This window comes from Harmonia axyridis, chromosome 4, assembly GCF_914767665.1.
Source record: "Harmonia axyridis chromosome 4, icHarAxyr1.1, whole genome shotgun sequence".
NCBI classification, from domain to species: domain Eukaryota; kingdom Metazoa; phylum Arthropoda; class Insecta; order Coleoptera; family Coccinellidae; genus Harmonia; species Harmonia axyridis.
This window is the reverse complement of record NC_059504.1, coordinates 15,260,104-15,286,958: the sequence shown is the minus strand read 5'-3', so window position 1 is coordinate 15,286,958 and position 26,855 is coordinate 15,260,104. Positions and strand designations below refer to the sequence as shown.

Below are 26,855 nucleotides of genomic sequence, written 5' to 3'. Positions count from 1 at the left end.
ATCAATTACTTATCTTGGATGAGTTGATTAAAATATTATAGATGTGCTTCATAATCATAAATGAATAGCATATCGGCTGAATTTATTAATCCAAAATTTATACTACTCTGTGGCGAATTCTGATCGCAGCGCTGGAACCGTTAAGTTGTAGTGGAACTAAATTAGTGAGTACATTTGAGCGGGAGCTTTTTTGTTCTATTGGGAATTTTGTAGAGCTGATTACTATTTTTGTATTAGCTCAACTGAAAATGTTTCTAATTAGAATTAACACAAATGTTCATGTTTATTTGAGTAATAATAAAAATTCTTGTCTAAAACTTTAATTCCTATAAAAAAAATTACTGCTAAATAATAACATAATATTCTTCATATATATAGCCTATCTTCCGTCAGAGTATTGAAAAAATCTACTGGATAAGAAGTTCCTCCTTGAATGACTCCAAATAAAATTCATTTCTCCCATTGATTGCAAGTAAATCAGTAGCAAGCGCAGGGTTTTCTAATTTGCTGCGGTACACATTCAGACTCATCAACAAGTTTCTTTAACGGGGCCTGATGCTTTTGCACAAGTTTATTGAACGTATCCACGCATACACCATCCGTTTTATCATGTGCCAAAGCCAAATTATACAATTCGTCGAAAGCGCCATCTGCAAATTTGTAACCGCAGTTTTCGAACAGGGTTCTAATGAACTCTTTGGTTCTCACCTGAAAATAAATTAGTATCAGTCGTTTTTAGGATCATAGTTACCTCCTTGAACAGTCATACTTTGAACATATCTCTGTAAGATATATTATATTGAATGAAAATACTTCTGTCCACCAAAGTTTTGACATCATCTGTTGGCAAATCTTCTCTTTCACATTCACATCCTTTCTTAGGTGGGAACTTTAGATCGAAGCGATAGGAAGATAGACCTGCTGCTGGGGACTCTGTGAATGAATGAATAATTTAATTTTATCATACCTGCATCACAGAATAGAGAAGTATACTTTTGCAGTATAACGAAAGAAACTATAAATAATAGATGCCAAAGTGTCTTTGAAGCACTGGGAACGTTGAGGGCACTTCGCTCCGAATCAAGTCCTCAAGTATGTTATTCGTGCTATAAAGGTTCACTTATACACTTCCATCGTAATATACTATTATACATAGATTGCAATGCCATTTTAGTTGAAATGTTTTTCCATTTAGATAGGAACTCACTTGAATTGTCTATGAAGAAGTGATCCAAGCGCGAAGCTGAAGATTCTGAACAGAAGCTTAGTTTATCCTCTGGGAGTGCTGGAAACAAAAAAAATCTTTTTTTTTTTTGGATATCACAAAAAACTCCCAAGTGATGATAAGAAACATTAACGTTCTCTACATAGACCCTTGTGACCTCCGCCCTTCAGTATTAGGTCAATTGAAAAGTCCCCGGTCTGATGAACAGGTGGCGGTGCTAGTATTAAATCCATATGATTTTTAGTTGGTACCAACCTTCAAACGATACGTGTCAAAATTTGACAGCAGTCCGACCATTAGTTTGTGAGATATTGCATTGTCAGTGCAGCTACTTTTGTTATTTGAAAAAAAAAGAATTTTGTGTGCTGATAAAATATTGCTTTTTGAAGGGAAAAAATACAGTTGAAGCAAAATCTTGGCTTGATGAAGAGTTTCCGGGGTCTGCACTAGGAAAATCAACCATCATTTATTGGTATGCTAAGTTTAAACGTGGTGAACTGAGCACCGAAGACGGCGAACGCAGTGGATGCCCAAAAGAGGCTGTCACCGACGAAAAAATAAAAAAAATCACAAAATCATTTTGAATGACCGTAAAGTGCAATTGATCGAGATAGCAGACATTGTAAAGATATCATCTGAACGTGTACATCATATCATTCACGAATATTTTACATGAGAAAGCTGTGTGCAAAATGGGTGCTGCACAATCGATCAAAAGCAACAATGTGTTAAGGATTCTGAGCAGTGTTCGAAGCTGTTTAAGTGCAATAAACCCGAATTTTTGCGTCGATATGTGATAATAGATGAAACATGGCTCCATCATTCCACTCTGGAGTCCAATAGACAGCCAGCTGAGTGGACTGCACAAGATGAACCGAATCCAAAGCGAGGAAAAACACAACAGTCAGCTGGCAAGGTTATGGCATCCATTCGGGATGCGCAAGGTATAATATTCATTGAGTACCTCCAAAAGGGCAACAGCGATTATTATATAGCGTTATTGGATCGTTTTAAGGATGAAATCGTGAAAAAACGGCCCCATTCGAAGAAAGAAAGGCGCTATTTCAACAATACAATACGCCGTGTCACAAATCAATGAAAACAATGGCAAAATTGGACTTCGAATTGCTTCTGAATCCACCGTATTCGCTAGATGTGGACCCCAGCGACTTTTTCCTGTTTTCAGATCTCAAAAAAATGCTCGCTGGAAAAGAATTAAGCGCCAATGAAGAAGTAATCACCGAAACTGAGGCCTATTTTGAAGTGAAAGACAAATCATACTACAAAAATGGTATCGAAAAGTTGGAAGATCGCTATAATCGCTGTATCGCCCTCGAAGGCAACTATGTTGAACATTAAAATCGAATTTTACCAAAATAGTGTGTTCTACTATGATAGACCGGGGACTTTTCAATTGGCCTGTAATAAATATACATTTATATTTACTTACGATCCAACTGCTTCTCAAACTCCATATCGAAAGATAAAGCATCAATAAATCTTTTATAATCAATCTTGTCTGATTGGACGATGCCAACCTGCCGAAAGAGTTGTTCAAGGTTTTCTCGGTTCATATTTATCTTCAGACAACCGATCACGTGGTAGAAGTCCTTCAACGTTATGAAGTGCGACATATTCTATAAAGAAAATAAATTATTTCTTTAGATAGATTTATTCTGCCATTTTTATTGATTTGGAAGACAAACGGTTTGTTTCGTCACACTGTGCCTTCGTCAGGTTTGTATTTTAACTGATGCTGCTTGGAGAAAACTCAACAAGGTGACATGTTAACACATCTTTGTTAAATGCTTGTGTAGAAAATTCTATACTTAGTTGTTCTTACACTACTACTACTAATTCTTTCAAGCGATTCGTTTGTGTTGATAGAGTTATCTCTAGATGATGTTGTGAAAAGCCCTTTCCTTCGAGACTCAGTAATTTTCCTAGTAGTCTATTGGCCTAACTTAGGTTAGGTGTAATCATAACACAGAAATCTTAACAATATGAGAGTTTATCACTCTCCAAACTAACCTTATCGTGGTACGCTAATTTCTCCAACAAATCGTTCATGGTGAACGAAGGTGAGAACCTCTTCTTTATATTCTGCCTCAGCATGTTCAACGAACCCAGCCTAACCAAGGTTTCTCTCTTATGCAAGCCTGGTTGACAGCCTGGCCTCAAGAGGTCAGCCACACCGTGCATTTCCATCTTATACGGCCTGCCATACGTGTGATCTTTAGGCATGGACTCCTTGATTCTGATACTAAGGCAAACGTGTTACATGGTCAGAGTTAGGTAACCAAAAGGATGGCCAATTTCACTCACGGTGCGTATTCTTCACCAATCTTAAGATGATACTTATCGAAATAATCAACCTGTCTGCTCGATGCGACGGATACAGGGTCTCTGTTAAACCAGTTCATGGCACACTTTGCTCCTAGACCTCTCTCGTCGTTTTTGGTTTTACTACCAAAGCAGTTGTTAGGGTTGTATGGTGGCTTGAAGTAACTGGAAAGGAATACTGATAGAAATCTTATTTGCAGTGCAATTTTATGCTGACAAGTCCACTGAAGCAATCAAGGCCGAAATTAAAAGGTACATTAACAAAATATCGTAATATATATGAAATAACGTAGGGGAATTTTGAGCTGAATACCTTCTTCAGCCATCTGTGCAGTAGACAACTGAACAATCAGTTCACCTTGGAAATTGAACGAAATGACGATTTGCCAATGATCTGGACGAAACTAAGAAGATAGAAAAGGACAATGGACGCATACAAAACAAACCCTTTACTTACAGGTATTTGCACGAAGATTTCAATTACCAAAAACAAAAGAGAAGTGTGGTGATCAAGATGATAAAGATAAAGGGAGATTGATGTATAAGTGAGCCGAAATACCTTCCGGGAGAGTTGAATCATTTGATTCAAGGCATCCAGGTTGTTGCTCGAAAGATCCAATGATATCAATAGAAGAGAAGGGACACAAATCATTCATAGCAGCAATCGATTGTACCTGTTAGAAGTGGAGGAGATGAACCTCCTCAATTTGGAATGCTCTAGTTTGGAGTTACAATATACGACTTTTAAACCTCTGAAGGTGGCTATTGTAGTTGTATGCTAAACTTCAGGGAAGAGCCATGTAGACAACTGCTAGAAAGCTCGACATTTCCTAACACTATAAAAACCTGAATCGAAAGACTGATTGGAATACTTACTTCCGGTCTATTTTTTCATTCAAGTTGTAGTCGTTATAAATTTTCTTATAGTTTTCGTGATTCACTTGACTATTCCATAACACTTGGTATCTTGGTATTTTGGGAAAAACAACTTCATACAGTGGAACATCTGAAAAAAGAGGAAACATGAACAATGATTATGGAAAGCTTAGATTCGAACTATTGGTTTGCTTGCTATATTGACGATATTTACGTTCTCGTGGTTTGTGTCCAAATGTTGTGCCCACTGTGTCCATTCCTTGTGGTATACCTGGAATTTCATCGCTTGGTTTTCCTAATGGTTCTTTCCAATATGAGCGATACGTAGTTTCTTTGAGATCTGTTACCAATTGTTGATATCTTGTCTTTTGTGGTCGCTTCAGGTGTCTCAGTATCTGTAACGAGAATATAGATACAGAAAAAGTGTGAAGAGCACAGGATTCAGAGGAGATTTGGAGGTAAATAAAAAAATTAAAACTTGAGAGGAACAGATACTTTGGAAAAGAAAAAATTGATGAATGAATAGACAGGTTACGGGAAGAAGGTAGAACAACTGCTAGATATATAAATTAGTGAAACATAATTAAAATGGAATACAGAATAAATCTAGCTGTTATGAAGGAGCTTCCTTACTCTATCATTAGCTCCTCTATGCCTAACGTTCTCAATTTCTGGTAATCTGTATGGGACATCTATCTTTTTTTCATTAAAAATCTTGAGATCATGCTTTAACGCGTCAACACTATCGCTTATATTGTATTCCTGTAAGGTTTTTTTTGCTGAGATATTCGGTATGGTCGGTTTTCCAGCCTGAAGCAAAAAACACAATACAAAATCATTCACATGATGTCATAAGCAGATATTTCTTCTGCAGTGTTGTATATAGATTGTCTTTCTTTGAGTTGAGGGTTTTTTCTTATGTTCAGTATCTTTGTTTGATCAACTTACTGCACAAATGACCGGACATCTATCTCTAAATCTGCCACAATTAGACATTAGTTTATTAAGAAAATCTAATAAAAAAAAATTGTAGGTATAATAAATAGAGATGAAAATTTCAAGTATATTCAATATTCGATAATACACAAAACTGTCATATTACAGTTCGTCAATCGTCAATTCGTCAATCAAGAAACTTCAATAATTATGAAAAGTCATATATGATTTTTCTTTAGGGAATGATAGGATTATTTCGGACAATTTTTTTTCTGGTCCCTCAACGATGGCCAATGCGGGGAAATACAAAGATAACTACTCCTTCATTTGTGCGGTAAGATTGAATTATCTTGTCAGAAGTTCTGAAATTCACGTTCTTCTTCCCTAGGCAGGAGTAAAAGGCAAGCCAAACTACACTGTTGGAGATACTTTTAAACGTTACACTTTAGAAGATGAAGTACAAGCACTCAAGGCAGACCTTCACGTATCTGACAAAAAATATGAACCTGTTAAATTCCCGAAAGTTCCTGCCACGACACGAAATCCAGGAATATTTATTGAGGTGATATTTTTTCGCCATCTTAGACCACCTTCAAAAAGTATATGAAAGCATAATTCTTCTATCATCTTTGGACAGGATGGTTAGCGTGCCGTCTATAGTAGTTTTTAGCGCTATTTGAGCGCTCGTTCTCCAAACCATTCAGCGCCTTCATAATTGTTTACATTACTGGTTGATGCAGCGCACAATTGAGAAAAACGATTTTTTCAGAGTAGAGAAGTCTTGAAACCGCCACCGCAAACTCGATATCGTCAGCTGGTGAACGATTTGAAAGAAACTACATATGAAAGTTACTGGAATAAACAAATTGGAAAAACAAGGGATTCTACAGCATCTTTTCCTGAAGGAATGAAAGTTGATGAAATCACTTTTGGAGATGCGTACAATTATGGTGTGTCGACATGATTTTATCTAGATTATTTTCAACTAAGCATGAAATAAAGACAACCTTCATACTTTTCTTTCAAACTGGCTGGTTGCATCATTTGGATTGAAGCATTTTGTAAAACTATTACTTTATCATCTTCAGATACGACAGCTAAAGAATTAATCCAGCCTCCCAAGACACGATATCAAGTTTTGTGGGACAGCCAAATAAATCACGATAATTATAAAAGGATTTATGGAAGCTACAATCCTGGTGAACGTATAGTTAGAGGGTGAGTGAAATCAATTGTGAAACCCCAACGTAGCTGGAGAATATCAGAATAAGCAATATCGCAGATGTACATCCTAAACAGACCTGCATCTGGTCTCCTTCATTCGGCCAAGATTCATAGAGGAGACTCTAACCAATGGGTATTGAATATTGTCAGATTGCCTTGTGAAACATTGTGATATTTCTCTTGGAAAGCCTATCTCACTATGCCCAACGTAAGTTTGCCAGGAGTAACCATAACTTCAAAGTCATCCATCTCGATGCTTGGTTTACTATCGGTAATAACCTTCCTTGGGAAAATTGGGTCAATTGCTAATAATGCATACCAAAAACTTGGTTTTCTGTTTCGTGTCAACAGCTACTTCACTCCAGGTCAGTTGCTTATGATCTATAAGGCACAGATCCGGCCTGTCCTGGAGAACTGTTCCCATGTTTGGAGTGCTGGACCTATGCATGTCCTGAAACTATTGGATTCTTTCTAAGAACGAGCAATTCTCTGAAACACCGTAGCATAGTGGGTGATCGGGCTCTATTTTGAAGGTATCTACTTGGACGATGCTCTTTTGAAATATCTGCAATCGTTTTTTCTCTGGCGGTTTCTTTGAGATTAACCAGTAGAGTTCACTCTTCCTCCCCTTCATGATCACTTTGGAGAAGTACTGAACATTTATTTCCAAAGATTCGTTCATCCAACCAACAGCGAAGCTTTGGAACACATTGCCCAAGGAAGTGTCCTCTGAGGCATATAAGGAAATTCAACGAAAATTTAAGGAAATCACCTATTCCTACCTTCTTTCCCTTGGTTCTCAAGATGTTCTCGGAAAATTGCAGGATACCTCCTTTCGTGAGAACCAGAACATAAAAAAAGCTTGTGTTAATAGTTTCTACCAAATCTTTGTAACTGTTAAAACCTTTACTGTCAGGGGTGTACATTACCTAATAGTTTATTCTGATTAATTTTTTTAATTACTTATTGGGAACAGGTTTCCATCTGATTTTCTTCACTTCATATTGAATTGAATCCCCGAGAATGGATGTGTCACTGTTTAGGTTAGTTTAGCAGCTCTGAATTTTCTTGGCGTCTAAAACAGTGGATTTACAATATCAGGGTGACTAGGGCATGTTGAGAGGATGGTATTGGAACAGCTCTGACTATGGCCCAAAAAGTACGAAATCACGTAGTGTTGCGAATGTTAAATATTGAAATTTTGCTGAGTTAACCTTCTTCATCTTCAATACTATTGTAAGGAATCTATCGATTCCTTCGAAAATATTACGAATAAGTCCGAGAACTGAAGAATTCAGTGTACAAACTTAGGATTATCAAAGCCACACCCCAAAGGGATCCGTTGAAAGGCTTTGCTAACGGTCGAATGGAAATCAGCCTGAATGCCCATAAAACTCGGCATTTCAGGGTGAATAATTCAATTGAGTTCAGCCCAGTCTACTAGAAACTACATCTACAAAATATGTGCAATACTTGCACCAACAACGAGAAGAGAAAAGATGTTCACATATGTTCCCGAGACCGGCGAAAAGTACCTCCAACGACCCAAGTGGCCAGCGACCCTAAAAGCGATTATACATATTATCATCTTCTTCAAACTCTTTTAGTGGGTTGAAATAAATTGAATACGTGTTTTTATTCCGTTCTTTTATTTCCCTAAATTGTCCTTGGCCATGAACTACTTGATAGTCAGTGTATAAGGACCATAACCCACACTATGCAAGTTTATTGATTCCCTAGTCTTTTTTCTATAACAGATATGCAGGTACTGAAGAGGTGTGAAAGTTTTTTTTTCAAATAGGTATAAATCGCCACCATACCGATCATCTCAAGCCTTTGGTAAATACTGCGGTTACGACAAAAGAGGATTGAAGGCTAAGTGCTGTCTAGAATGGTATAACACCACCCCAATTTCAATCGCTAGCGAGATCCAGAGCAAGTGGAACGACCAACATCATCAGCTGCTCGGCAGATGCCACCAACCGTAGGTAAACGAAATATTAAAAAAATAAAAATTAAAAAGTTGAATTTTAGAAACCACTCGTTGAGAAACCTCCCAAAGGACCAAACCTTTGGCAGACCTTACAAAAAGGAGATGTACGGCATGGAGGAACTTCTGAAAGATTCCAACATCCCTATTTCGACCGCCGTGCGGGACATCCGCTCGTGGCTGGTGTCCTGGAATCGCCTAAAGATGGCCATGGACGAGAAGATCAGCCCCACCTTCGATCACAACATTTTGTACGAGAAGTTGAAGCATTTCGACCTTGTGAGGTTTGTGGTTTGATGGAGGATTTTTTTTAATGACGGATTTTGCAGGATGGAAGTGGTTTTGTGAGTTTCGGGAATTTTCTTCAGTTGATGAGGTGCTACGAGATTTTCTTCAATATTAAGAATGTTAGTGCGCTGATGGGGTATCTAGGAATGATTATTGGGGATAGAGTGGATTATTCCAAGTTTGTAGAAGCCTTGAAGGAGGGTCTAACATTAGAAAAAATACGTGAGTTGAAAATTTTGATTACATCGATTCTAATAAAAGTACAAGGGTGGAATTGAGAGGATTTTTGGCCGAATTTTCCATCTTGTTAATAATTCCTTCAGAAGATGGAATATCGACAAAGAAAGAGAATTATCTCATTCAATTTCCCCAATGAAATTTAAAATTCATTGAAGACCTTCATGTTTATAGAACTGATTGATAGTTTTTGTGGTTCCTCCTAGATCAATCGTTTAGGGAAGATGAAGAAAAATGCCATTTTCATCTCAGCTATATCACGAAAATGGAAGATACTGATTCAGGCAATCTTCAGATGAATTAATATAAACTCATTTTGTATTACAGGAATACCTGGAAATGATTTACATTTAATATCAACGTATCAGGCAGCGTGCTGTGATTTGGTTCTTCCAGATGCAAATATGTGTGAGTATTTCTATTGGTTATTACACACTCGGAAGAAGAATATTTTCTAGAGTCCATATTAACTCTATTCAAAGGTTGGTCTATGTGAATACAGTTATCTGGAAGGGATTTTCCTGATGTTTTGATTGTTATTCTGCTATTCAAGACAGAGATTAATTCATTGAAATATAATGCCGTATTAAATTTTAATCCTCCATTAAATGGTGCTGGTAACCAATAGGCTCCTCCTATGGAAAGATAAAATTTTAATGACGGTATTAATTTTAATGAACGTTCCTGTAGCTGAGTGAATATGTCTTCAATATATTTTTTAATTTTTAATTTCACAATATTTCTATGAATAAAAATCTTCACTAGAACCGGAGAAAAATAAACCGAATATCGAAAAAAATTAGGAAAAAATTCAGGATCTTTTGGGCCCCCGCTCGGGCACCAGTTCGTTCAAACGAAAATTGCAGATAAAGTATGGTTTTTTAATCACATGATGAGGAGATATATACTTATAGAAAGTTATGTGGTATCCAAGGGTGTATTTGGGGCATGAATGACGTGCGTTCCAAGACTCTCTGCTTCATGCCAGTGCTTTTCTCTCAATTCATAACCAATACATCCCAAGTTCTCACTGGTTGACATCTTATTTTATTCTTAAGGTATCACCAGACAATTGGATTGAGGTCTGGCAATTTGGGAGGCCATGCAAGTGGATCAAGCCCTAAGTTGACTATATATGACCACAAATTGTTTATTCTAGGCGTAGGCCGTAGAATATACCGTATGTTTATTTCAAGGTCGGCGCGATGCAGGCATACCAACCCACCGATTCGACGAGGTGAAACCTGCAAATCCTTACACAGCCAGGTACGAGAATTTATCGGATTACACCGATATGAAAGCCTGTCTACAGCCTAGCATCGCCACGCAATATTGCGTATCTCACAGGGACTATCTACGCGTGAGTATTTTCCCACGAAAAGGACTTGTCATTTTTTAACCGCCTTTTTGATTTCAGCCCCGTGATGAGGAGTTCCTCAGGTCGCTGTTCAGAAAAATCGGCTACGACTTGAGCGACGAAATTTTCTCGAAAATCTGGCAAATCGGAAGGTGCCGAGACCGCTCCACAGATGGCGTTAGCGTGCAAACTTTTCGCGACGTTTTGAACGAGTTGATCTCGCCGCTGAAAAAATTGAATGTTGACGAGGTTTCTGGCATGAGATGAGTAAATTTTTAGAGAGTAGTGTTTTCTTTCTCTATTAAATTTGAACCTGTTAATTTAGGAGGGAACATTTTCTGATTGCAAATTTGTGGGTGTATGGTCACCTTAAGAGGGAATACCACCGCGTGAGATTATCGTGATCTGTCAATATTTCCCCAGAGGAGGAGGGGCGTAAAGAGTGTGTGGTGTTGCCAGAACGATTGAATGATCAGTAGAAGTCAGGAATATTACAATAATTCCAATTTTCGTCGAGAGTCTAACGAGTCTTTTAATGAATTTTCACAAAATTAGAGTTTTGCCTCTTTTTTGTGGGATTTTTTTACGAATATTTCAAAAAACATAAGTATACCATACCATCAACTATTTTGCGCAAAAACTAATATTATTTTTTCTCATCAAAAAATATAAATATTGAATAACCCAATTCAGATTATTGTTGAAAAAACTGTTGATTTGTATGAAGAAATATCTCTTATATAGTTTCAAACTGAGCTATCACGTGGTGGTGTCCACTCTTAAGCGGGGTGGTAGGTAGATAATATTTTTGATTTTACAATTCTTTTTATGAAAATGCTAGAAAATTTTTGTTTGGCGTTTTATCAGTGAAAAAAAGTCTTTGGAAGCGATAGGTAAAGAGCATTGGATGGCCTAATTTCTGAACGAATCCCAAGTTTTGAAATGGTGAAATTATTTGCCATTTGCTTCTAGGCAGTAATCAAATTCTTGGTCAATACTTTTATCAACCTTTTGCAGTTATGTACAGGTGTAATTGAAGGGTCAACGTCAACATTAACAACAAACTCCTCAACTGCAAGGAAGGTTTATCATGGAAAATATTGAACAAATACACTATTACTGTTTAGAAATGAATGGAAGGTTGAACATTAACAACAAACTCCTCAACTGCAAAGAATGTTTCTCATGGAAAATGTTGAACAAATACACTATTAGGTATTGTTTAGAAATGAATGGAAGGTTGGTATTTTCAACATCGTATTGAATGAAATTATTCTTAACCTTTTTCATCAAAACAAATACCATACAGATTTTTCACTGGAAACAATCCTAAGGAATGGAATTTTTTTACGTGGGCCACCCTGTTTTTCGGTTCAAATTTTGATACAAAATGGCGAATGCGCTGACGACTAGAAACAATCAAATGGGTTTGGGATTTTCAATTGGTATGGAACAATTTAAAATAGCTACAATGGCAACACTGTGTATTATCTACTGAACAAAAAATGATATAAGAAACTTCAAAAAATAATAGACAGTGTTGCCAATATAACCATTTTAAAATGTATCAGTTCTATTCGAAAATTAGTCATCTTGACTAGGAGCATTGATGATATTGCGGACTGGAATGAAATAACTTTGATTCGAGAAAAATAAGAATTATTTTACTAAAACAAATTAAAAATATCTACAAAACTCTATCTATTACGGAATATTGGTTTGGTATAAGATAAATGCCGTATATACATTTAAAGATCGAACAAAGGTTTCTTCTTAATCAATGAATGAATGATCAAAAGGAATCAACATAACAGGGGAATTGATATTTATCTAATAAACATACACAATATTGAAAGTGTTTTTCTTTCTTGCATGAAGAAATATAAACAAAATATGGATGGATGCTTAGTGAAAATTTCAGGTCTCAGCGCACTCAACCATAATTTCTAATATAATTTATAACTGCATTTATTATTAATATGTTAAAGTAACTAAAATATTTTCAATCAAAGGCAGTTATACCAGTGGCGGCTTATCAGCTGTTCAAAAAGCAGTGGTGTGATTAGAAGCAATAACATTTCAAAACATTCAAAATACCCCTTACTTTTCCAGTTTTTCCTTAATGCTTAATCTTGAAAAGACCTATATTTCGGAATTAAATCCATAAAATTGCCTAGTAAACAAGTAATGATACAATAATAACAATAATTTGAAGTGAATATGGTTGAATTTAGATGTGGCACTATCAGCATTCGTTGAAATCACGTTAGAACATCTGGATATAATTTTCAATGGCTGTTGGTCAGCTCACGGTTGAACACTTCAGTAAAATAGAGCTGTGCTGGATTGCTGAAGTGATTGATAATCCATCCAGAGGCGTATCATTGGGTAGAAACGAATGAACATTACACGATGCTAATTCGACAAAATTGGAAATTTTCGTTTATGAAACAAAATTCACAAATGTATTCGTTCCCAGAACTCCTTATTCAGCTCTTGGACACCTGCCACCACCGAGTAGTACCAACAAAACAATTTTATGTCTTAAGCCCCATCCACACCTAAGAAAGGTACTAACTAAAAATGTAAAAAAAAACGGTTTCTTCAAAATTCAGTGCAGGTAACCCCTGTAATGCACTGGCGCAGGTTGTTTCGCGGGTTCAGCAGGATGTACAGCGTGTCCCATCTTAGTGACGATGGCGTTGAACCCGCTTTTACCGTCATCTTCATACTGGACTCTTCTGATGGTGCCATCTGGCTCAAGAAGTGAATATTCTCCTTTGACTGCATCACCGTCCCTTTCTTCTGTCTGTTCTTTGATGTCGCCTGTTTGACCGTCTTTGACGCCGTACTCGAAGTGGTACTTTGGGTAGGACTGAAAAAAAATGCTCATTTTGAATCATTTCAAAAGTTTTTTTTAATTTTTTTTTAATAAAGCAGCAAAAATCAATGAATCCGGTTGGCTTTTGTTGCTTGGCAGCTCTAACTGCCATTGTAAACATACTATGAAAATTTTAATCAGGTGTGTTTCAAACTGCGTCCTTAAGGGTATATTTCACAACAATTTTTTCGTACCTCAATATTTTGAGACAGCATTTCAAAAACCGAATGTTCTTTACTGAACAAAAAAAATTTTTTTCGATAGGATCCACCGTTTTCAAGGAAGTCTTCTTCTCATTATTGGAACGTTCACTCAAATTTGAGGAATATTTTTTTGTGAAATTTACCCTTGAAACTTCCAGTTTGGAGCGCATCGAATTGAAATTATTATGCCAATTGAAAAATCCCCGGTCTGATGCACAGATGGCGTTGATGGTATTAAACCCATATGATTTTTAGTTGGTACCAACCTTCAAACGATACGTGTCAAAATTTGGCAGCAGTCCGACCATTAGTTTGTAAGATATTGCCTTGTGGGTGTAGCTACTTTTGTTATTTGAAAAAAGATGAAAGAAAAAGCATTTCGTGTGCTGATAAAATATTGCTTTTTGAAGGGAAAAAAATACAGCAAAATCTTGGCTTGATGAAGAGTTTCCGGAGTCTGCACCAGGAACATCATTGATTGGTATGCTAAGTTTCAACGTGTTGAAATCAGCACCGAAGATGGCGAACGCAGTGTACGCCCGAAGGAGGCTGCCACCGACGAAAAAATAAAAAGAATTCACAAAATAATTTTGAATGACCGTAAAGTGAAGTTGATCGAGATAGCAGACATTATTAAGATATTGTCTAAACGTGTTCATCATATCATTCACGAATATTTGTAAATGAGAAAGCTGTGTGCAAAATGGGTGCCGCGCGAGCTCACAATCGATCAAAAGCAACAACGTGTTAATGATTATGAGCAGTGTTTGAAGCTGTTTAAGTGCAATAAACCTGAATTGTTGCGTCGATATGTGACTATGGATAAAACATGGCTCCATCATTTCACTCCGGAGTCCAATCGACAGTCAGCTGAGTGGACTGCACACGATGAACCGAATCCAAAGCGAGGAAAAACAGTCAGGTGGCAAGTTTATGGCATCAGTATTCTGGGATGCGCAAGGTATAATATTCATCGATTACCTCCAAAAGGGCCAGACCATCAACAGCGATTATTACTTAGCGTTATTGGATCGTTTAAAGGTTGAAATCGGAAAAAAATGGCCCCATTTGAAGACAAAAAGGTGTTAATTCACCAAGACAATCCGCCATGTAACAAATTAATTAAAACAATGGCAAAATTGCATGAATTGGGCTTCGAATTGCTTCTGCATTCACCGTATTCGTCAGATCTGACCTCCAGCGACTTTTTCCTGTCCTCAGTTCTCAAAAAGAATGCTCGCTGGATAGAAATTCAGCGCCAATGAAGAAGTAATCGCCGAAACTGAGGCCTATTTTGAAGCGAAAGACAAATCGTACTACAAAAATTACATCGAAAAGTTTAAAGATCACTATAAACGCTGTATCACCCTTGAATAATAAAATCGAATTTTGCCAAAAAAATGTGTAGACCGGGGACTTTTCAATTGGCCTGTTACCTACATGAAGTGAAATCTCATAAAAGCTGAATTTGAAAATAAACATATTTTCTAATATAGATTTTAACGAGCTTAAAACTCAACTGGGAAAATATTCTGTATTGACTATAAGGATGACTATCGAACTTTCCAATCGCCATAAAAATGATACGGATCAATTGAATGGAAGCAATTTCATGGTATTGACCGTTTTTGGTTAGATTAGGAAAGTTTGTTGATGATTCTACAAATCACAACGTATTTGGTTAATTGATTCAAGGAAGTGAAGATGAGAAATCGAATGAATGAAATTCTTCACGACTTCACAATGCTCGAAATGTAATCTTTTTCTATTGGTGGAACGTAACAACAAATAATTTAGAACCAATTTTAAAACGTATATTTTGAGTGCATGCTGAACATGCATGCAATTTACAATGAAAAACTTTGAGGATTTTGAAAAAAGGATTTGTTGTGTGGATGTCATTTAGGCAGTTTTTTAGAGATGGAGGTGAAAATTCTATAATTATCGTTTGTTTTGAAAATTGATTCATTAAGGATGGGTTTCATAAAACTTTGATTGACCGATCAACTTGTTGATTGTAGTATGAAATCTATGGAAATGTGCAAAATAAACTTGAATTGAACACAAAAATAATTTCATCGAGCAAATCACCAAGATTAATTATGAAACCCACCATAAGAATTAATTCAAAATTGAAGATAAGGAGGAGAGATTTTTTTAGAAGAAACCTGGCAAAACTACCAAATGAAACATGGCATATTTCAATAAGAAATATATACAAAATGCGTCGAAATTTAAGCAAGAAATTTTTAGAAGAAACTAGGGATTTCTAATTTTGGTATAAAATCTATTCTCCTCAAGCTGCAGCTTCTAAAATTAGTACACTTGATATTAGATTGCTACTTACAGTTGGTTCTTCTTTAGTTTCTGCTTCATTGTATTTAACAGTTATACAGGACATGGACTTCAACACAATTGTTATAATTATAATTGTCTGCAAATAAAATAGAATCACTCGATTTATTTGGAAAAAATATTTAATGATAGGTATTTATATTTTTCGTACGAAATTAATGTTAAATGAAAATATAATTTCAATTCAATTCAATGAAAAAAATAGTAGTGAGTAAAAAATATTGTGTTAGAGCAGACTTTTCTTATCATTAATACCTTGATCATCTTGCTTATAGTTGGAAATTTTGATCGTATAAAAATCAACTGAACTGATAACAAGAAAAATCGAGCGCACTTATAAAGAAATTCTGAGACAAGTGGGACAGCATCGAGTACCTCTTCTTTGAATTCACGTTTTCTTGTAATTCCATCCGTAGACGTACAGGAATTTTTCAATTGATGTTTTACTTATGAGATACCTTGTAAAGGATGCGGAATATGCCATTTCAAACTATATATTGCCGTCAATTAAAGTAGATTTATCGAAATGTGCGTTTCTATATGGATCACGATAAATAATTTTGTTCTTGCACATTACCACATCTACTGTTGCGCTAAACATTTTGGAGTATTTGGTAATGAAGCACCAGAAGTACCTACCAAAAATTCATCATAGTTCGCAAAGAATAGGCATATAATGGCCTATACAGAATTTCGTGAGGATCGTTCTACTACTATAGAAGATTCAAAACATTCTGTTTAAAAAGGTCGATATTTCAGGAATTAATGTCCTTATTCTACTGAAATGTTGTGGCAATATTGATACCATGGAAAAAACCTAAAACAATTCGTTCGATTTCTATGCATTTATAATGCATAAAAGTTCCAACTTTTTCTATGAATTACTTGGATGTCACTTTGACATGTAACCTCCAAAGAGGTGAACATAGATATAAATAGAAGTACAATTGAATCAGATGTCAGTTTCACAACTTACACATAAACATAGAGAACCATGTCAGAAGATATTCGTCTTCTTAAACTCAATTAAAGTACTAGTTACAATAACTCTTACCAAACGGTCACGCAAAAGCTTCTGACATGGCGTTCTGGATTGTTTTTCTTATTATTTCCACATGATACTGAAGGCAACGTAAAAATCTTTACTATAACATGATATAAGAAAAGGCAATTAATGACAAAACTCTTTTTCATCAAATGCGTAATCTATCGAGCGATAAATAGTAATGGTAAGACAATCGTCATCTTCATCAGTTTTGCGGTTTTATCTAATCGCTCTACTTTAATTCTGTTGTGGTTGACCCACAGAACCAGGAGTTTTTTGTTAACCGACATGTATAACAAATTTTTGAAATTAAAGGTTTTCATTGACGAAGATATTTGTAAAGGTCGAAAGGAAATGATGAAAATTACACTGGAATATGAGAAATCAAAAAGAAAGTACAAGAAAAAAAAACTTTTAATACGTGACAACATATCCAAAAGAGTTTGCGTGTAGATGTATAATAGCGATTTAAGCTAGATACAAAATTTTATGTTGATTAGGTTACCAAAAGCTACTACTTTTCATTTCAAGAAAATCTGTTGTATTAGAATAAGATTCAGAATTTTGAGCTTTTGAATATTTGATCCGATATCACATTATAGAGATTTCACCTCACATAATTCTTATGGTATAGTATCATATACACACTGTGGATTTATAAATTTATAAATGAATAAAATATTAACACTGTGGATTCGGGATTTCCGGGTTCGAATCTTCAATTTTATATTGTCAAATAAAGCTTGTCTACCATGTAAGATTTGTAGAGCTTATTTCATGCAAAGATATCTCACTTTATGAGGACCTTTAGCCGAATAATCATTTGAAGACATAATTGTCTGATGATTTTTTTCTAGGTCAATTTAATCTCAGCTATTAGATAATCTTCATTCGATGTCAACCAAGAAGTTTCGCAAAACTACAACTTCTAGGAGTGGGACACAACTTCTTAGAGTGTTACTCCTAAAACCCAGACCAATCAACCGAATCTAAATCGATATTTCCGGAGATGCAATTTTTGCAATTCTTCAGTTGCATAAGTTTTTTCATTGTTATAAATCAATCGATTTTCGATGCTTGTATCAGTCTGTGGTCACCTACATTCAGAGGAAAACATGGAGAATTACTTTGTTTTGCTTGTGAGTGTTTCTGAATTCTAGAAGATTCGACAGCAATTTTGTGTATAGAGTTTTGAATAGGGATGATTTGATCAATTGCGAAATATTTTTTCAAGAAAAATGGCGAGGTGAATTGAGATTTTTTTTCTATTTGCAGAGCATCTCATTAGCAGCAATAATTTTACTTGTTAGGGGAGAAGAGACATTTTCTTTCCACAAATTTCGTGGCCCTGTGAGTGGAGAGGTACAGCAAGTAATAACAAAAAACCAAAATGTAGATTATACGGTAAGTAACAAAAATCTTTCATTCTCCTCCAAAATTGAATTACTTTTGGTAGTTTTTCTCTAACCAATATTTCATTATCATTTTGTTTAGTACGCGATAACGAACGAGAAATACAATTTAAACGTTAATCAGCGCCATCTAGCTGTTTAAGAATCGTTAAATCATAACTGCAATTTTCTTAATGAATTTTTTTCTCCAGGCAAAACCAGACTATTCTTTTTCCTATGGAGTCCAGGATCCAGTGAGTGGAAATTCCCAAATCCACGAACAATCCAGAGATGGCAGTGCAGTCCACGGTGAATACAGAGTGTTACAATCTGACGGCATCGTACGGATTGTGAGATATATTGCCGATTCAGAAAATGGATTTCAAGCTACTGTAGAATATGAGCCACACCAATCTTGAAAGTTTTAGCCAAAGAGCATTGTTTTTTTAATCTCTGAGTAGGTAGCTCGCTAGTACAATTGGTTAACAAATGTTAGAACCTAGGTCCAATTTTAATTAGAAGAATTCTAGGATTAAGAATGATAATTATCTGTGATCAGTTTTGTTTTTATACTCTAGGTAGATGATAATAGTTGAAGAATAAAATAAATAATTCCTTTGAAGCCGATCATTTCATTTGATCAGATTATTAAATTAATTATTTTTCGAATCCTTTCATCTTACAATAAAATCAATAATTATTCTTGAAAAAAAAATTTGAAATAAAAGGTAAAAATTTCGCCCGAGCAGGGACTTGAACCCTGGACCCTTGGATTAAAAGTCCAATGCTCTACCGACTGAGCTACCCGGGCTCGTGAAAAATGATGATTACAGAACCAAACATAGCTGAACTCTTGATGGTTTTTGTTAATTGATCAAAAGTATGAATGCCATATTGAACACTTTTCTGGAAGTGAAGTTTATGTTTGACGGATAATAAGAACTAATCAAAACTAGGTATTTTATTTATTCGAAATTTTCACAAGAAACAACTGACGAAATCAGCGTTGCATAATATTTATATTCAATCGGTTTCAATTGCTTTCAGCTGTATAGTAGTCTTGAGCAGCTAAAATTTTCTCAGATCTCAAGCTGATTCCTCTCACTGGGGGTTCCATGTCATGCACCAGACGATAAACATCAGATCGTTGAAGATATTCCAGATTTTTTGCGGGAGGGGTATACTTCAGAAAGTTGATTCTGAAAAAAAAAGTTCATAACTGAGATGCCTCCATTCAGTCCCTTCAATGAAAAAAAAAATGAGATACCTAACAAGTCCTCCTGGTAAGATATTTACTTTATTTATATTATGATTAATTAGAAGACTAGTACCTACTTCAGTGGCGTACCCAAGGGAGAATAAGGGGGATATATCCCCCCAGGAGGAATATCCATTATAAGTCACAACCTTATATCACAATAATCTCATTATGAGTAAGCAAACTTTTTTGGAAAAATTCTTCGAAAGAAGGAAAATTAGTTTTTGCGTTGGAATACAACAGCTGACACTTTGACAGGTGAATATCAATCTTGAAAAGTTTCTGTAAATTCAAACGACATCTGAAACGAATAACTATTTTTTTCTTTATTCCCCCAAGGCTTATGTACGCCACTGACCTACTTAGGACTTACAATATTGATGAAAAAATGTATTTTGAATATACAAAAGTATGAAGGCCAGATAAAAATATAGAGTGTATCTTAATGAATGATTAATTGAATCATTATAGATACCAATCATTATACCATTATGGAATCAATCAAAAATCTCCGAAAGGATACATCTTACGAAAAATATTTCGAATGGAAGGTTAATGATTTTGAGGTGGAATTTGAGGAGGGGGACCGCGCTTGATAATATGATATTCCTACAAAGCACGGGCGTATATTAAAAATATTCGTAAAAAAAAATAAAAAAAACCTATACAGGAAAGGCAAAACTTTAATTTTGTGAAAACTGATAAAAATATTCGTAAGGTACTTCTTTCCGACGAAAGTTGGAATAATAATTGTAATATTCCTAACTTCCTAACGTTCTGGCAACAACGCACATTCTTTACGCCCCTCCTCCTCTGGGTAAATATTGACAGATCATGAGAATGTCACGTGGTGGTGTTCCCTCTTAATGTATCTGTTACATTCATAGAGTATAGAAGAGTATAGAATATAGAAGGTATTTTATGTTCTAAGGTTCCATTAATAATCATAAATTTTGACGTTTGTGGAAAAGGATTTTTAGCATTGTCGAATTCTGTATATTCGAAATTTCGTGTCGTTATCGATATAATCTCACGAATCGCCTTCAGTTCGAATCAAAAAACCAATAATTGCAATAACCAAGTAAAAATAGGGAAAATTCTTTTCGAGAACCTACTTGTATACTTTTTTGGAGGTGTCGCACCAAGGCCATTTGCGATTCCATTCGTCCACCTGTAAAGAAGATCGTGTCATCAACCGAGTGAAATGATACGATGCCTACCCTTTCGTTTTTCCAACGATCACTTCGGAAAACGACTCGAGTGTGTTGCAAATTTTCTCGTCTGTCATCTTTGGATTCTTCACCTTCACCACCACATCGTCTGGGTCCACCCACTTCCTGCCTCCTGGTAAGATTATAGGTCGTATCGTGCTTCTCCTTTTCCTGTTCTCTTCTTCTTCCTGGATTTCCTGAACACAGTTTTATCGTAGAGAACATAGAAATATCATTAAATCTCTACTCTGAAACTTATAAGTGATACCAACAGAAGGAGGAGCTGACAAGGTATGAGTCAAGGGTGTTGTTTTTGAGTGACAAGTTGTGGCAAGTAGGAATAAAGATATACATATTTGTTTTATATTTTTTCAATATGGTGAACAGAAGGAGGAGCTCACAAGGTATGATTCAAGGGTGTTGTTTTTGACTGACAAGTTGTGGCAAGAAGGATTGTAGGAATAATTTCATACATATTTGTTTCATATTCTTTTCAATAATATATGGTGACCCACGGAAACCTGACAATGTTGGAATAAGGAATATAGGGGTGGGTGATTTGCGGAGGAAGGGAATGCCTTTTCAGTAATGTAACAAAAGACAATATGTATATTCGATCGAGATAAAAATTTCGATTTGGATGTAAAATGGCAATTTCAAGTCTCGTACAAACTTTCATGTTCTTGTAACCTGAACCATAAAAAAATCGGGAAGAATATCGAAAAACAAAAATCTGATATTTCTATGAAAACAGAATCGATTGAGTTTGAATTTCGCCTATATATAAAGAGAAAAAATTCAAATCTACGTCCGAAGTTTCGAGCTAATCAAAACTATAGAAAATAGAGCATAGAAAATTTAGAAATATTATCATATGAGGATCTATGGGTTATATGGATCTATGGGCAATGTGTATCTATGGGCAATATGGAACTATGGGCAATGTGGATCTACGGACTAGGCATATCTATCGGCTAAATAGATCTACTGGCTTAGTTGCTGGATATTCTACTACAATAAAGAAAATAATAAACCACATGAGGTCTTTAAGATCTCAATAGAAGTATGAATATGAACGGGAGCCGAATAGCTATCGACATCATTTCAGTCTTTTTTTTTAATTTAAAGTCTATTATCACAAATGACTTGCGATTAACAAAATTTTTGTGTGAATAAATGCATTTTTGGAGAAAATAAATAACTGAGCCATCCTGTACTGTTGACAAAAATAGTCAAACTGCATTGATAAGAACAGTGTGCTCAGGAAACACTCTTTATATTTCTCTCATGAAAATTACTGAAATATCGAATTATTCAGTTGAGAATAACTTTGATAGGAAAATGTCTTACCAGCTGATGCTTTGCCTGCCTTTCCTCTTCAATGCGTTGAGCTTCTAGTTGTGCTGCAAGAATTTCTTCGTAATTTGCTTCTTCCGTTGTTTCGGAAACCTCTTGTTCTTCGTAGATGTCAGATAGTACATCAGATTGTCCACCTTCCATCTCAGCTCTATCACTTGCTTCATCTATTACTAACTCAGGGTTGTTTCCTTAAAAATATAAATAAATAACAAAATAAAACGGCTGATATTTGGATATAATTGATGAAAATAAAAATGAGTTCAATATTTAGTACAATTTCCAAACGAGTAATATCATCATATGATATTAAATTATTTATCTGGTTAATGTATCAGCAATAGGAAACTACCATCAACACAACCATTGTCAGGCAGAAGGTCTCCATGCCATCACGTAGGAATCATAATCGAAAGTAACCCAAGGAGAATGCATGTCATCAAGGGAGGATAGCGATATACCGGTTTCACCCTTATTAGGGATCATCAGTACCGCATAACCCTACCCAAGATGACAAACAAACGAAATAGCAGGCACCTTATAAATATTGAAAAGTTTACAAAATATTAATAAAAAGTAGAAAGTAAATCGTATGGTTTGCACATTGCAACTGTTTTTGCTCAAATGATCTAAAATCCCATTCGATTAACACGTTTAATATACAATTAAATAAAATCTAATTATTTGTTCAAGAATAAATTTACCTTCATTCATTTGATGCTCTTCAACTTCCTCAGCTTCTCCAGCTTCAACGGTTTCAGTATTTTCGTTCATCTCTTCATTTCTTGTTTCAGGATCTTCATCAGTTTCTGTATTTGGTTTTTTGTCTCCTACTATATTTGCTAATTGTTGCGTGACCACACTTAGGGTTTCTTGAATGGATGATGGTAGTTGGGCTAGCTCTTGGAGTTGCCTTTGTACTGCTGCTAATTGCTCTTCCAAAGATAGAGTCTGTTCTTGTTGGGCTGAAGAATTGGAAACATTCAAACTGTATTTGTTACAAGTTTATGAGCAGATTCTAGAGTTTCAAGTGAACACGTTTGATTTTATAAAAGTATAGAGTTGGGTACTTACAATTTTCAATCATCACCTCTGTTGTGATTTTTTCATTTTCTGTTGAGTCGTATTGAATATAATCTTCTTGTGATGCTTCAATGTTTTCGTACGTTCCTGTATTAGAAGTTTTATGTAGTCAATTTATGAAATAATCGATTGATTTTATTATTTTAATGATGGATTCTTGTTATTTCTCTCCAGTTTTGAATAACGGATAAGAAACTTATTTTACAGGTGTTAATTCAGTTTGAAATGTATGTACCTTGTACGTATTCATATTGAACGTTTTCCATCTCATTTTGTAGTTCTTCATCTGCATCTTCGATGGTTACTTCAGTTTCTTCTGTTATATGTGTTTTAACACTTACTTCTAACTCCATTGGAATTTCTTCTGTTGTCTGGGTATTTGCGTCTTCTTTTTCCTCTACTATTTCTTCTTGGCTGGGTATTTCCTACAAAAGATTACTAGCAATACTTATCAATATAATTTATCAATATGGGCATACTTGAGGTTTGATTTCCTGTTTTTCTCTTTTAGGCTGTTTTGTAATGATGACTTTGTATTGCTCGGACTGTAAATTCATATTTTATTATAATAAAAGTATTGTAGATACCTGATTTATTTTAGCTAGGTATAGATAAACAATTTCTCTTTACCTTTGGTATAGGTGGGGCCTGATTTTTGGACGTTGGTTTGGGGTTCTTAGGCTTCTGTAAAAATGTTGTCCACTTTTTATTTGAATCTTGTGCTTGTGGCAATTGATACTTGCTAATGTGAGGAGTGTAGATGTTTTTGTCTTTTGAAATTTGATTTTCACTTTTATTCTTATTGTTATCTATTATCATAGTCACACCGAATTCTCTGAAAATTGCACAAATTATGAAAAAAAACTTGAAATATATAACATCATAGTTACTTTTTCAGCCCTAGTTCCTCGAGCTCTAAAAGAAAAAAAATCAATACAATATATGATCTTTCGAATCATATAGGAAAAAATCAAAAGATACCAACGAATTTAGAAAAATTACGACTTGAATATGATGAAGTTGCATGTAAAATCAAAAACTGTGAATGAGGTTCAAATTCCTCTTCAAATATCATACCTGTTTCTTCCTCAATAACTGTAGTTGTATTTACTGCCTGACGTAAAATATTTGTTATTTCCGAATTGCTGTCTTCTTCCTGAAACAACGAATGAAACAACATCACATTTGTTTGTAAATCGGTCTAGCTGATTTCACCTTTTCCAAGAGTAGTTAAAAATTATTATGAACTTAACTGGATTTCCTTTTCGTTTTGCAGATAGAAAATTTAATACGAGAAAATAAATTTCTCTCTATTTTCACTAGCAACAATTATGCCCTACTATGATTAGAATTAGAAGTATTTGGCGATTTGATTGTTTTGTTAGTTGGATTCACTGCAAAAGTTAACAATTCAAGCATAATCTGAATTATTTTCGTAAAATTCTTATTTTCATTATAACGATCCGTAAAATATAATAAAAAGTGTTTGTACTTACGTTCAAAGATGCTAAAATTAAATTTTCTAGATTCACCCTGAAAAAGAAAATCCGTTCAAATCTTAAAATTCCACATCAGATAACAACAAAATAATAATAATAATAAATCCGAATCAAGAGTATACAAATTGATTCAACCAGTGCAAAACTACACGAATGATAATATAAATATACAGGGTGATTCATCGCGATGGCGTTCATGGAATGAAAAGTTGCATGTTGGGATTTGGGACAAAATGATCTTTCTTCCTAAAATATTTTCAGATCTCTACAATTTCCGGTTATACCGGAAACAGATATTACTTCCTTATTTCAAATGGTACACCCAGTATATTATTGCATCATTAGATAGTTTTTTTGATGATAATATCATCAGTACCTATGCCATACCTTGGGTGAAAACTCAATAGTTCATGAGTTAATGGGATTCTTATGAAAAAAATGGTGGTGACGAATACTCGCATTTTTTTCAATATTTCTGCAAAAAAGCTTTTTCGAAAAAACGTTTTCCATTTTCAATATGAAGTCTTATAAGACTGCTTGCGGTTTGGTTCAAAAATGTACAGGGTGTATAGGTTCTAATTTGAAATTCTTGGGTTTTGATGAATTTTAGTTGTCCAAGTTCAATGATCTTTTCATAAACACCCTGTACATTTTTGGTCCAAACCGTAAAAACTCTTATAACAATACGTATTTGTAGAATCGAAAATGAAAAAGGTTTTTTTGATAAAAGCTTTTTCTGCAGAAATATTAAAAAAAAGGCAGTCCTCGTCACCATTTTTTTCATAAGAATCCCATTAACTCATGAACCATTGAGTTTCTATCTAAGATATGGCATATTCCTGAAATCGCCATCAAATAAGTTATCTAATATTGCAATAATATGCTGGGTGTACCGTTTGAAATAAGGAAGTAGTAGTCTGTTTCCGGTATGACCGGAAGTTGTAGAGATATTTTAGGGAGAAAGATCATGCAAATTTTCAGAACAAAATTATGATTAGTTTTCTATAAACGTCTTATAGGCTACCGCTGTGAATCACCCTCTATTATATTCAAAGGTTATATTCTGGCAAAACTCAAAGGCGAAAATTTAATTAAAAACATTGGTTGGAAATACTCACTTTCTCACTGTGAGAAATAGCTCATCTTCTGTAGCCAATATGATCTGGTTGACCTCAGCATGCGTTAATCCAGAAGTAGGTACATTATTGATCCTCTCAAGAAGGACGTCTTCTTCTAACCCTGACTGCTCGGCAACACTTCCCTCAACAATCTGGAATAGTTGGCCAAAAATTACCAACATAAATAATCGCTAAGGCACATCCAGAGGAATTGTGCCAGTTATGGTGACCTTGACATTTCTCCTCAACTATATTTTTCTCACCTTGGAAACTACGATAGGTAGATGGGAATCCGAACCGCCGATGAGGCGAAATCCCCAAGGAACTCCAGAATGAGGTCTTTTCAGGTATATTTCCATGGTCATTTTCGCCGAAATCTTGCAAATCTACTCCTACACATGAGGCACGTTTGAGATGACTGTCCCATTGAGTGAAAGCTAATTGAATTCGATCTCTTGATATTCGAATTATTTATTGCCAATCAGTTTAGTATCAGCACACTGACATTATTAGATTGTTTATTTTAATCTGCATACACCTGATTTCTTGGCCAATTGTCAATTTAGATTTTGAGTGCGGTGAAGAGATCAATATTAGTTGTGAATTTTGTATCTGTATGAAGTAATTAGAGCAATTCGATCTGTTATTGATCTTTTCGAATCGTTGGATGAAAACATTTTCAAATTCTTCCTGAAACTCAACAGTTTATGTTTTGGAATGAGTTGTTCAAAACGTAAAATCTGAGGAAGCTGATGGGTAGTGGAACAATTTTTATTCAGATTTTAGAACGAATCCAGCGATTGCTGCTGTTATTTTTACTAAAACTCATATGTTGCGTTATCTTTAGTACTATACATTTCATAAATTCATTCGTTTTTTCAGATGTGCATGGTATATTGTTCATTTTACTGTCTGGACAAAGGTAAAACCATCAACATCAACAATGAATATTGCATAACATTATTGTATCGATTGAGTG

The 26,855-nt window shown here is 35.1% G+C and overlaps 5 protein-coding genes across 7 annotated transcripts; 2 read left to right on the top strand and 3 right to left on the bottom strand.

The window, feature by feature from the left end:
• Positions 1-304: 304 nt before the first annotated feature.
• On the bottom strand, positions 305-5,554 carry LOC123679065 (EF-hand domain-containing family member B-like). The gene is made up of 10 exons (XM_045616418.1): positions 5,393-5,554; positions 5,078-5,254; positions 4,659-4,839; positions 4,445-4,574; positions 3,551-3,733; positions 3,257-3,488; positions 2,676-2,862; positions 1,208-1,285; positions 770-933; positions 305-708 (listed from the first exon to the last, which is right to left on the bottom strand). The coding sequence occupies exons 1-10, from the start codon at positions 5,438-5,440 to the stop codon at positions 478-480; spliced, it is 1,611 nt and encodes a 536-aa protein (XP_045472374.1). The 5' UTR covers positions 5,441-5,554; the 3' UTR covers positions 305-477.
• On the top strand, positions 5,555-10,761 carry LOC123679066 (EF-hand domain-containing family member B-like). Its single transcript, XM_045616419.1, has 10 exons — positions 5,555-5,714; positions 5,769-5,942; positions 6,150-6,330; positions 6,469-6,598; positions 8,406-8,588; positions 8,639-8,873; positions 8,924-9,104; positions 9,447-9,527; positions 10,316-10,479; positions 10,537-10,761. The coding sequence occupies exons 1-10, from the start codon at positions 5,667-5,669 to the stop codon at positions 10,741-10,743; spliced, it is 1,584 nt and encodes a 527-aa protein (XP_045472375.1). The 5' UTR covers positions 5,555-5,666; the 3' UTR covers positions 10,744-10,761.
• Positions 10,762-12,947: 2,186 nt separating this feature from the next.
• LOC123678798 (cuticle protein 19-like) lies at positions 12,948-16,294 on the bottom strand. The gene is made up of 3 exons (XM_045616023.1): positions 16,171-16,294; positions 15,908-15,994; positions 12,948-13,351 (listed from the first exon to the last, which is right to left on the bottom strand). Exons 1-3 carry the CDS (start codon positions 16,177-16,179, stop codon positions 13,088-13,090), a joined length of 360 nt encoding a protein of 119 aa, XP_045471979.1. The 5' UTR covers positions 16,180-16,294; the 3' UTR covers positions 12,948-13,087.
• Positions 16,295-16,424: 130 nt separating this feature from the next.
• Positions 16,425-18,963, top strand: LOC123678796 (cuticle protein-like). Its single transcript, XM_045616022.1, has 3 exons — positions 16,425-18,099; positions 18,236-18,364; positions 18,564-18,963. Exons 1-3 carry the CDS (start codon positions 18,034-18,036, stop codon positions 18,768-18,770), a joined length of 402 nt encoding a protein of 133 aa, XP_045471978.1. The 5' UTR covers positions 16,425-18,033; the 3' UTR covers positions 18,771-18,963.
• A 334-nt stretch (positions 18,964-19,297) lies between these two features.
• LOC123677912 (titin) lies at positions 19,298-26,321 on the bottom strand. 3 transcript variants are annotated; one of them, XM_045614650.1, is made up of 13 exons: positions 26,140-26,321; positions 25,877-26,028; positions 24,756-24,792; positions 24,337-24,415; positions 24,150-24,174; positions 23,890-24,094; positions 23,739-23,804; positions 23,495-23,684; positions 23,251-23,346; positions 22,881-23,141; positions 22,171-22,367; positions 20,725-20,780; positions 19,298-19,550 (listed from the first exon to the last, which is right to left on the bottom strand). In XM_045614650.1, exons 1-13 carry the CDS (start codon positions 26,239-26,241, stop codon positions 19,385-19,387), a joined length of 1,632 nt encoding a protein of 543 aa, XP_045470606.1. In that variant the 5' UTR covers positions 26,242-26,321; the 3' UTR covers positions 19,298-19,384. The 3 variants fall into 3 exon arrangements, with proteins under 3 accessions (XP_045470606.1, XP_045470605.1, XP_045470607.1); XM_045614649.1 differs by lacking the exon at positions 20,725-20,780 and adding an exon at positions 20,830-21,017 and having other exon boundaries at positions 26,140-26,320; XM_045614651.1 differs by lacking the exon at positions 20,725-20,780.
• Between the last annotated feature and the right edge of the window lie 534 nt (positions 26,322-26,855).

Bases quoted from the DNA above. Each gene is read 5' to 3' on its own strand.
- LOC123679065 (XM_045616418.1), bottom strand. From the start codon at position 5,440: ATGTCTAATTGTGGCAGATTTAGAGATAGATGTCCGGTCATTTGTGCA. The intron at 3,734-4,444 runs GTAAGTATTCCA...ATTCCTTTCCAG, and splicing joins AATGAAAAAATAGACCGGAA to TTACTTCAAGCCACCATACA. The intron at 3,489-3,550 runs GTGAGTGAAATT...CGTTTGCCTTAG, and splicing joins ATTGGTGAAGAATACGCACC to TATCAGAATCAAGGAGTCCA.
- LOC123679066 (XM_045616419.1), top strand. From the start codon at position 5,667: ATGGCCAATGCGGGGAAATACAAAGATAACTACTCCTTCATTTGTGCG. The intron at 9,528-10,315 runs GTGAGTATTTCT...GTTTATTTCAAG, and splicing joins TCTTCCAGATGCAAATATGT to GTCGGCGCGATGCAGGCATA. The intron at 10,480-10,536 runs GTGAGTATTTTC...TTTTGATTTCAG, and splicing joins CTCACAGGGACTATCTACGC to CCCCGTGATGAGGAGTTCCT.
- LOC123678798 (XM_045616023.1), bottom strand. The intron at 13,352-15,907 runs GTAAGTAGCAAT...ATTTTTTTTCAG, and splicing joins AAACTAAAGAAGAACCAACT to TCCTACCCAAAGTACCACTT.
- LOC123678796 (XM_045616022.1), top strand. From the start codon at position 18,034: ATGCTTGTATCAGTCTGTGGTCACCTACATTCAGAGGAAAACATGGAG. The intron at 18,100-18,235 runs GTGAGTGTTTCT...TTCTATTTGCAG, and splicing joins AGAATTACTTTGTTTTGCTT to AGCATCTCATTAGCAGCAAT. The intron at 18,365-18,563 runs GTAAGTAACAAA...TTTTTTCTCCAG, and splicing joins ACCAAAATGTAGATTATACG to GCAAAACCAGACTATTCTTT.
- LOC123677912 (XM_045614649.1), bottom strand. From the start codon at position 26,241: ATGACCATGGAAATATACCTGAAAAGACCTCATTCTGGAGTTCCTTGG. The intron at 23,685-23,738 runs GTATGCCCATAT...AATCTTTTGTAG, and splicing joins AACAGGAAATCAAACCTCAA to GAAATACCCAGCCAAGAAGA. The intron at 21,018-22,170 runs GTAAGACATTTT...AACTGTGTTCAG, and splicing joins GGCAGGCAAAGCATCAGCTG to GAAATCCAGGAAGAAGAAGA.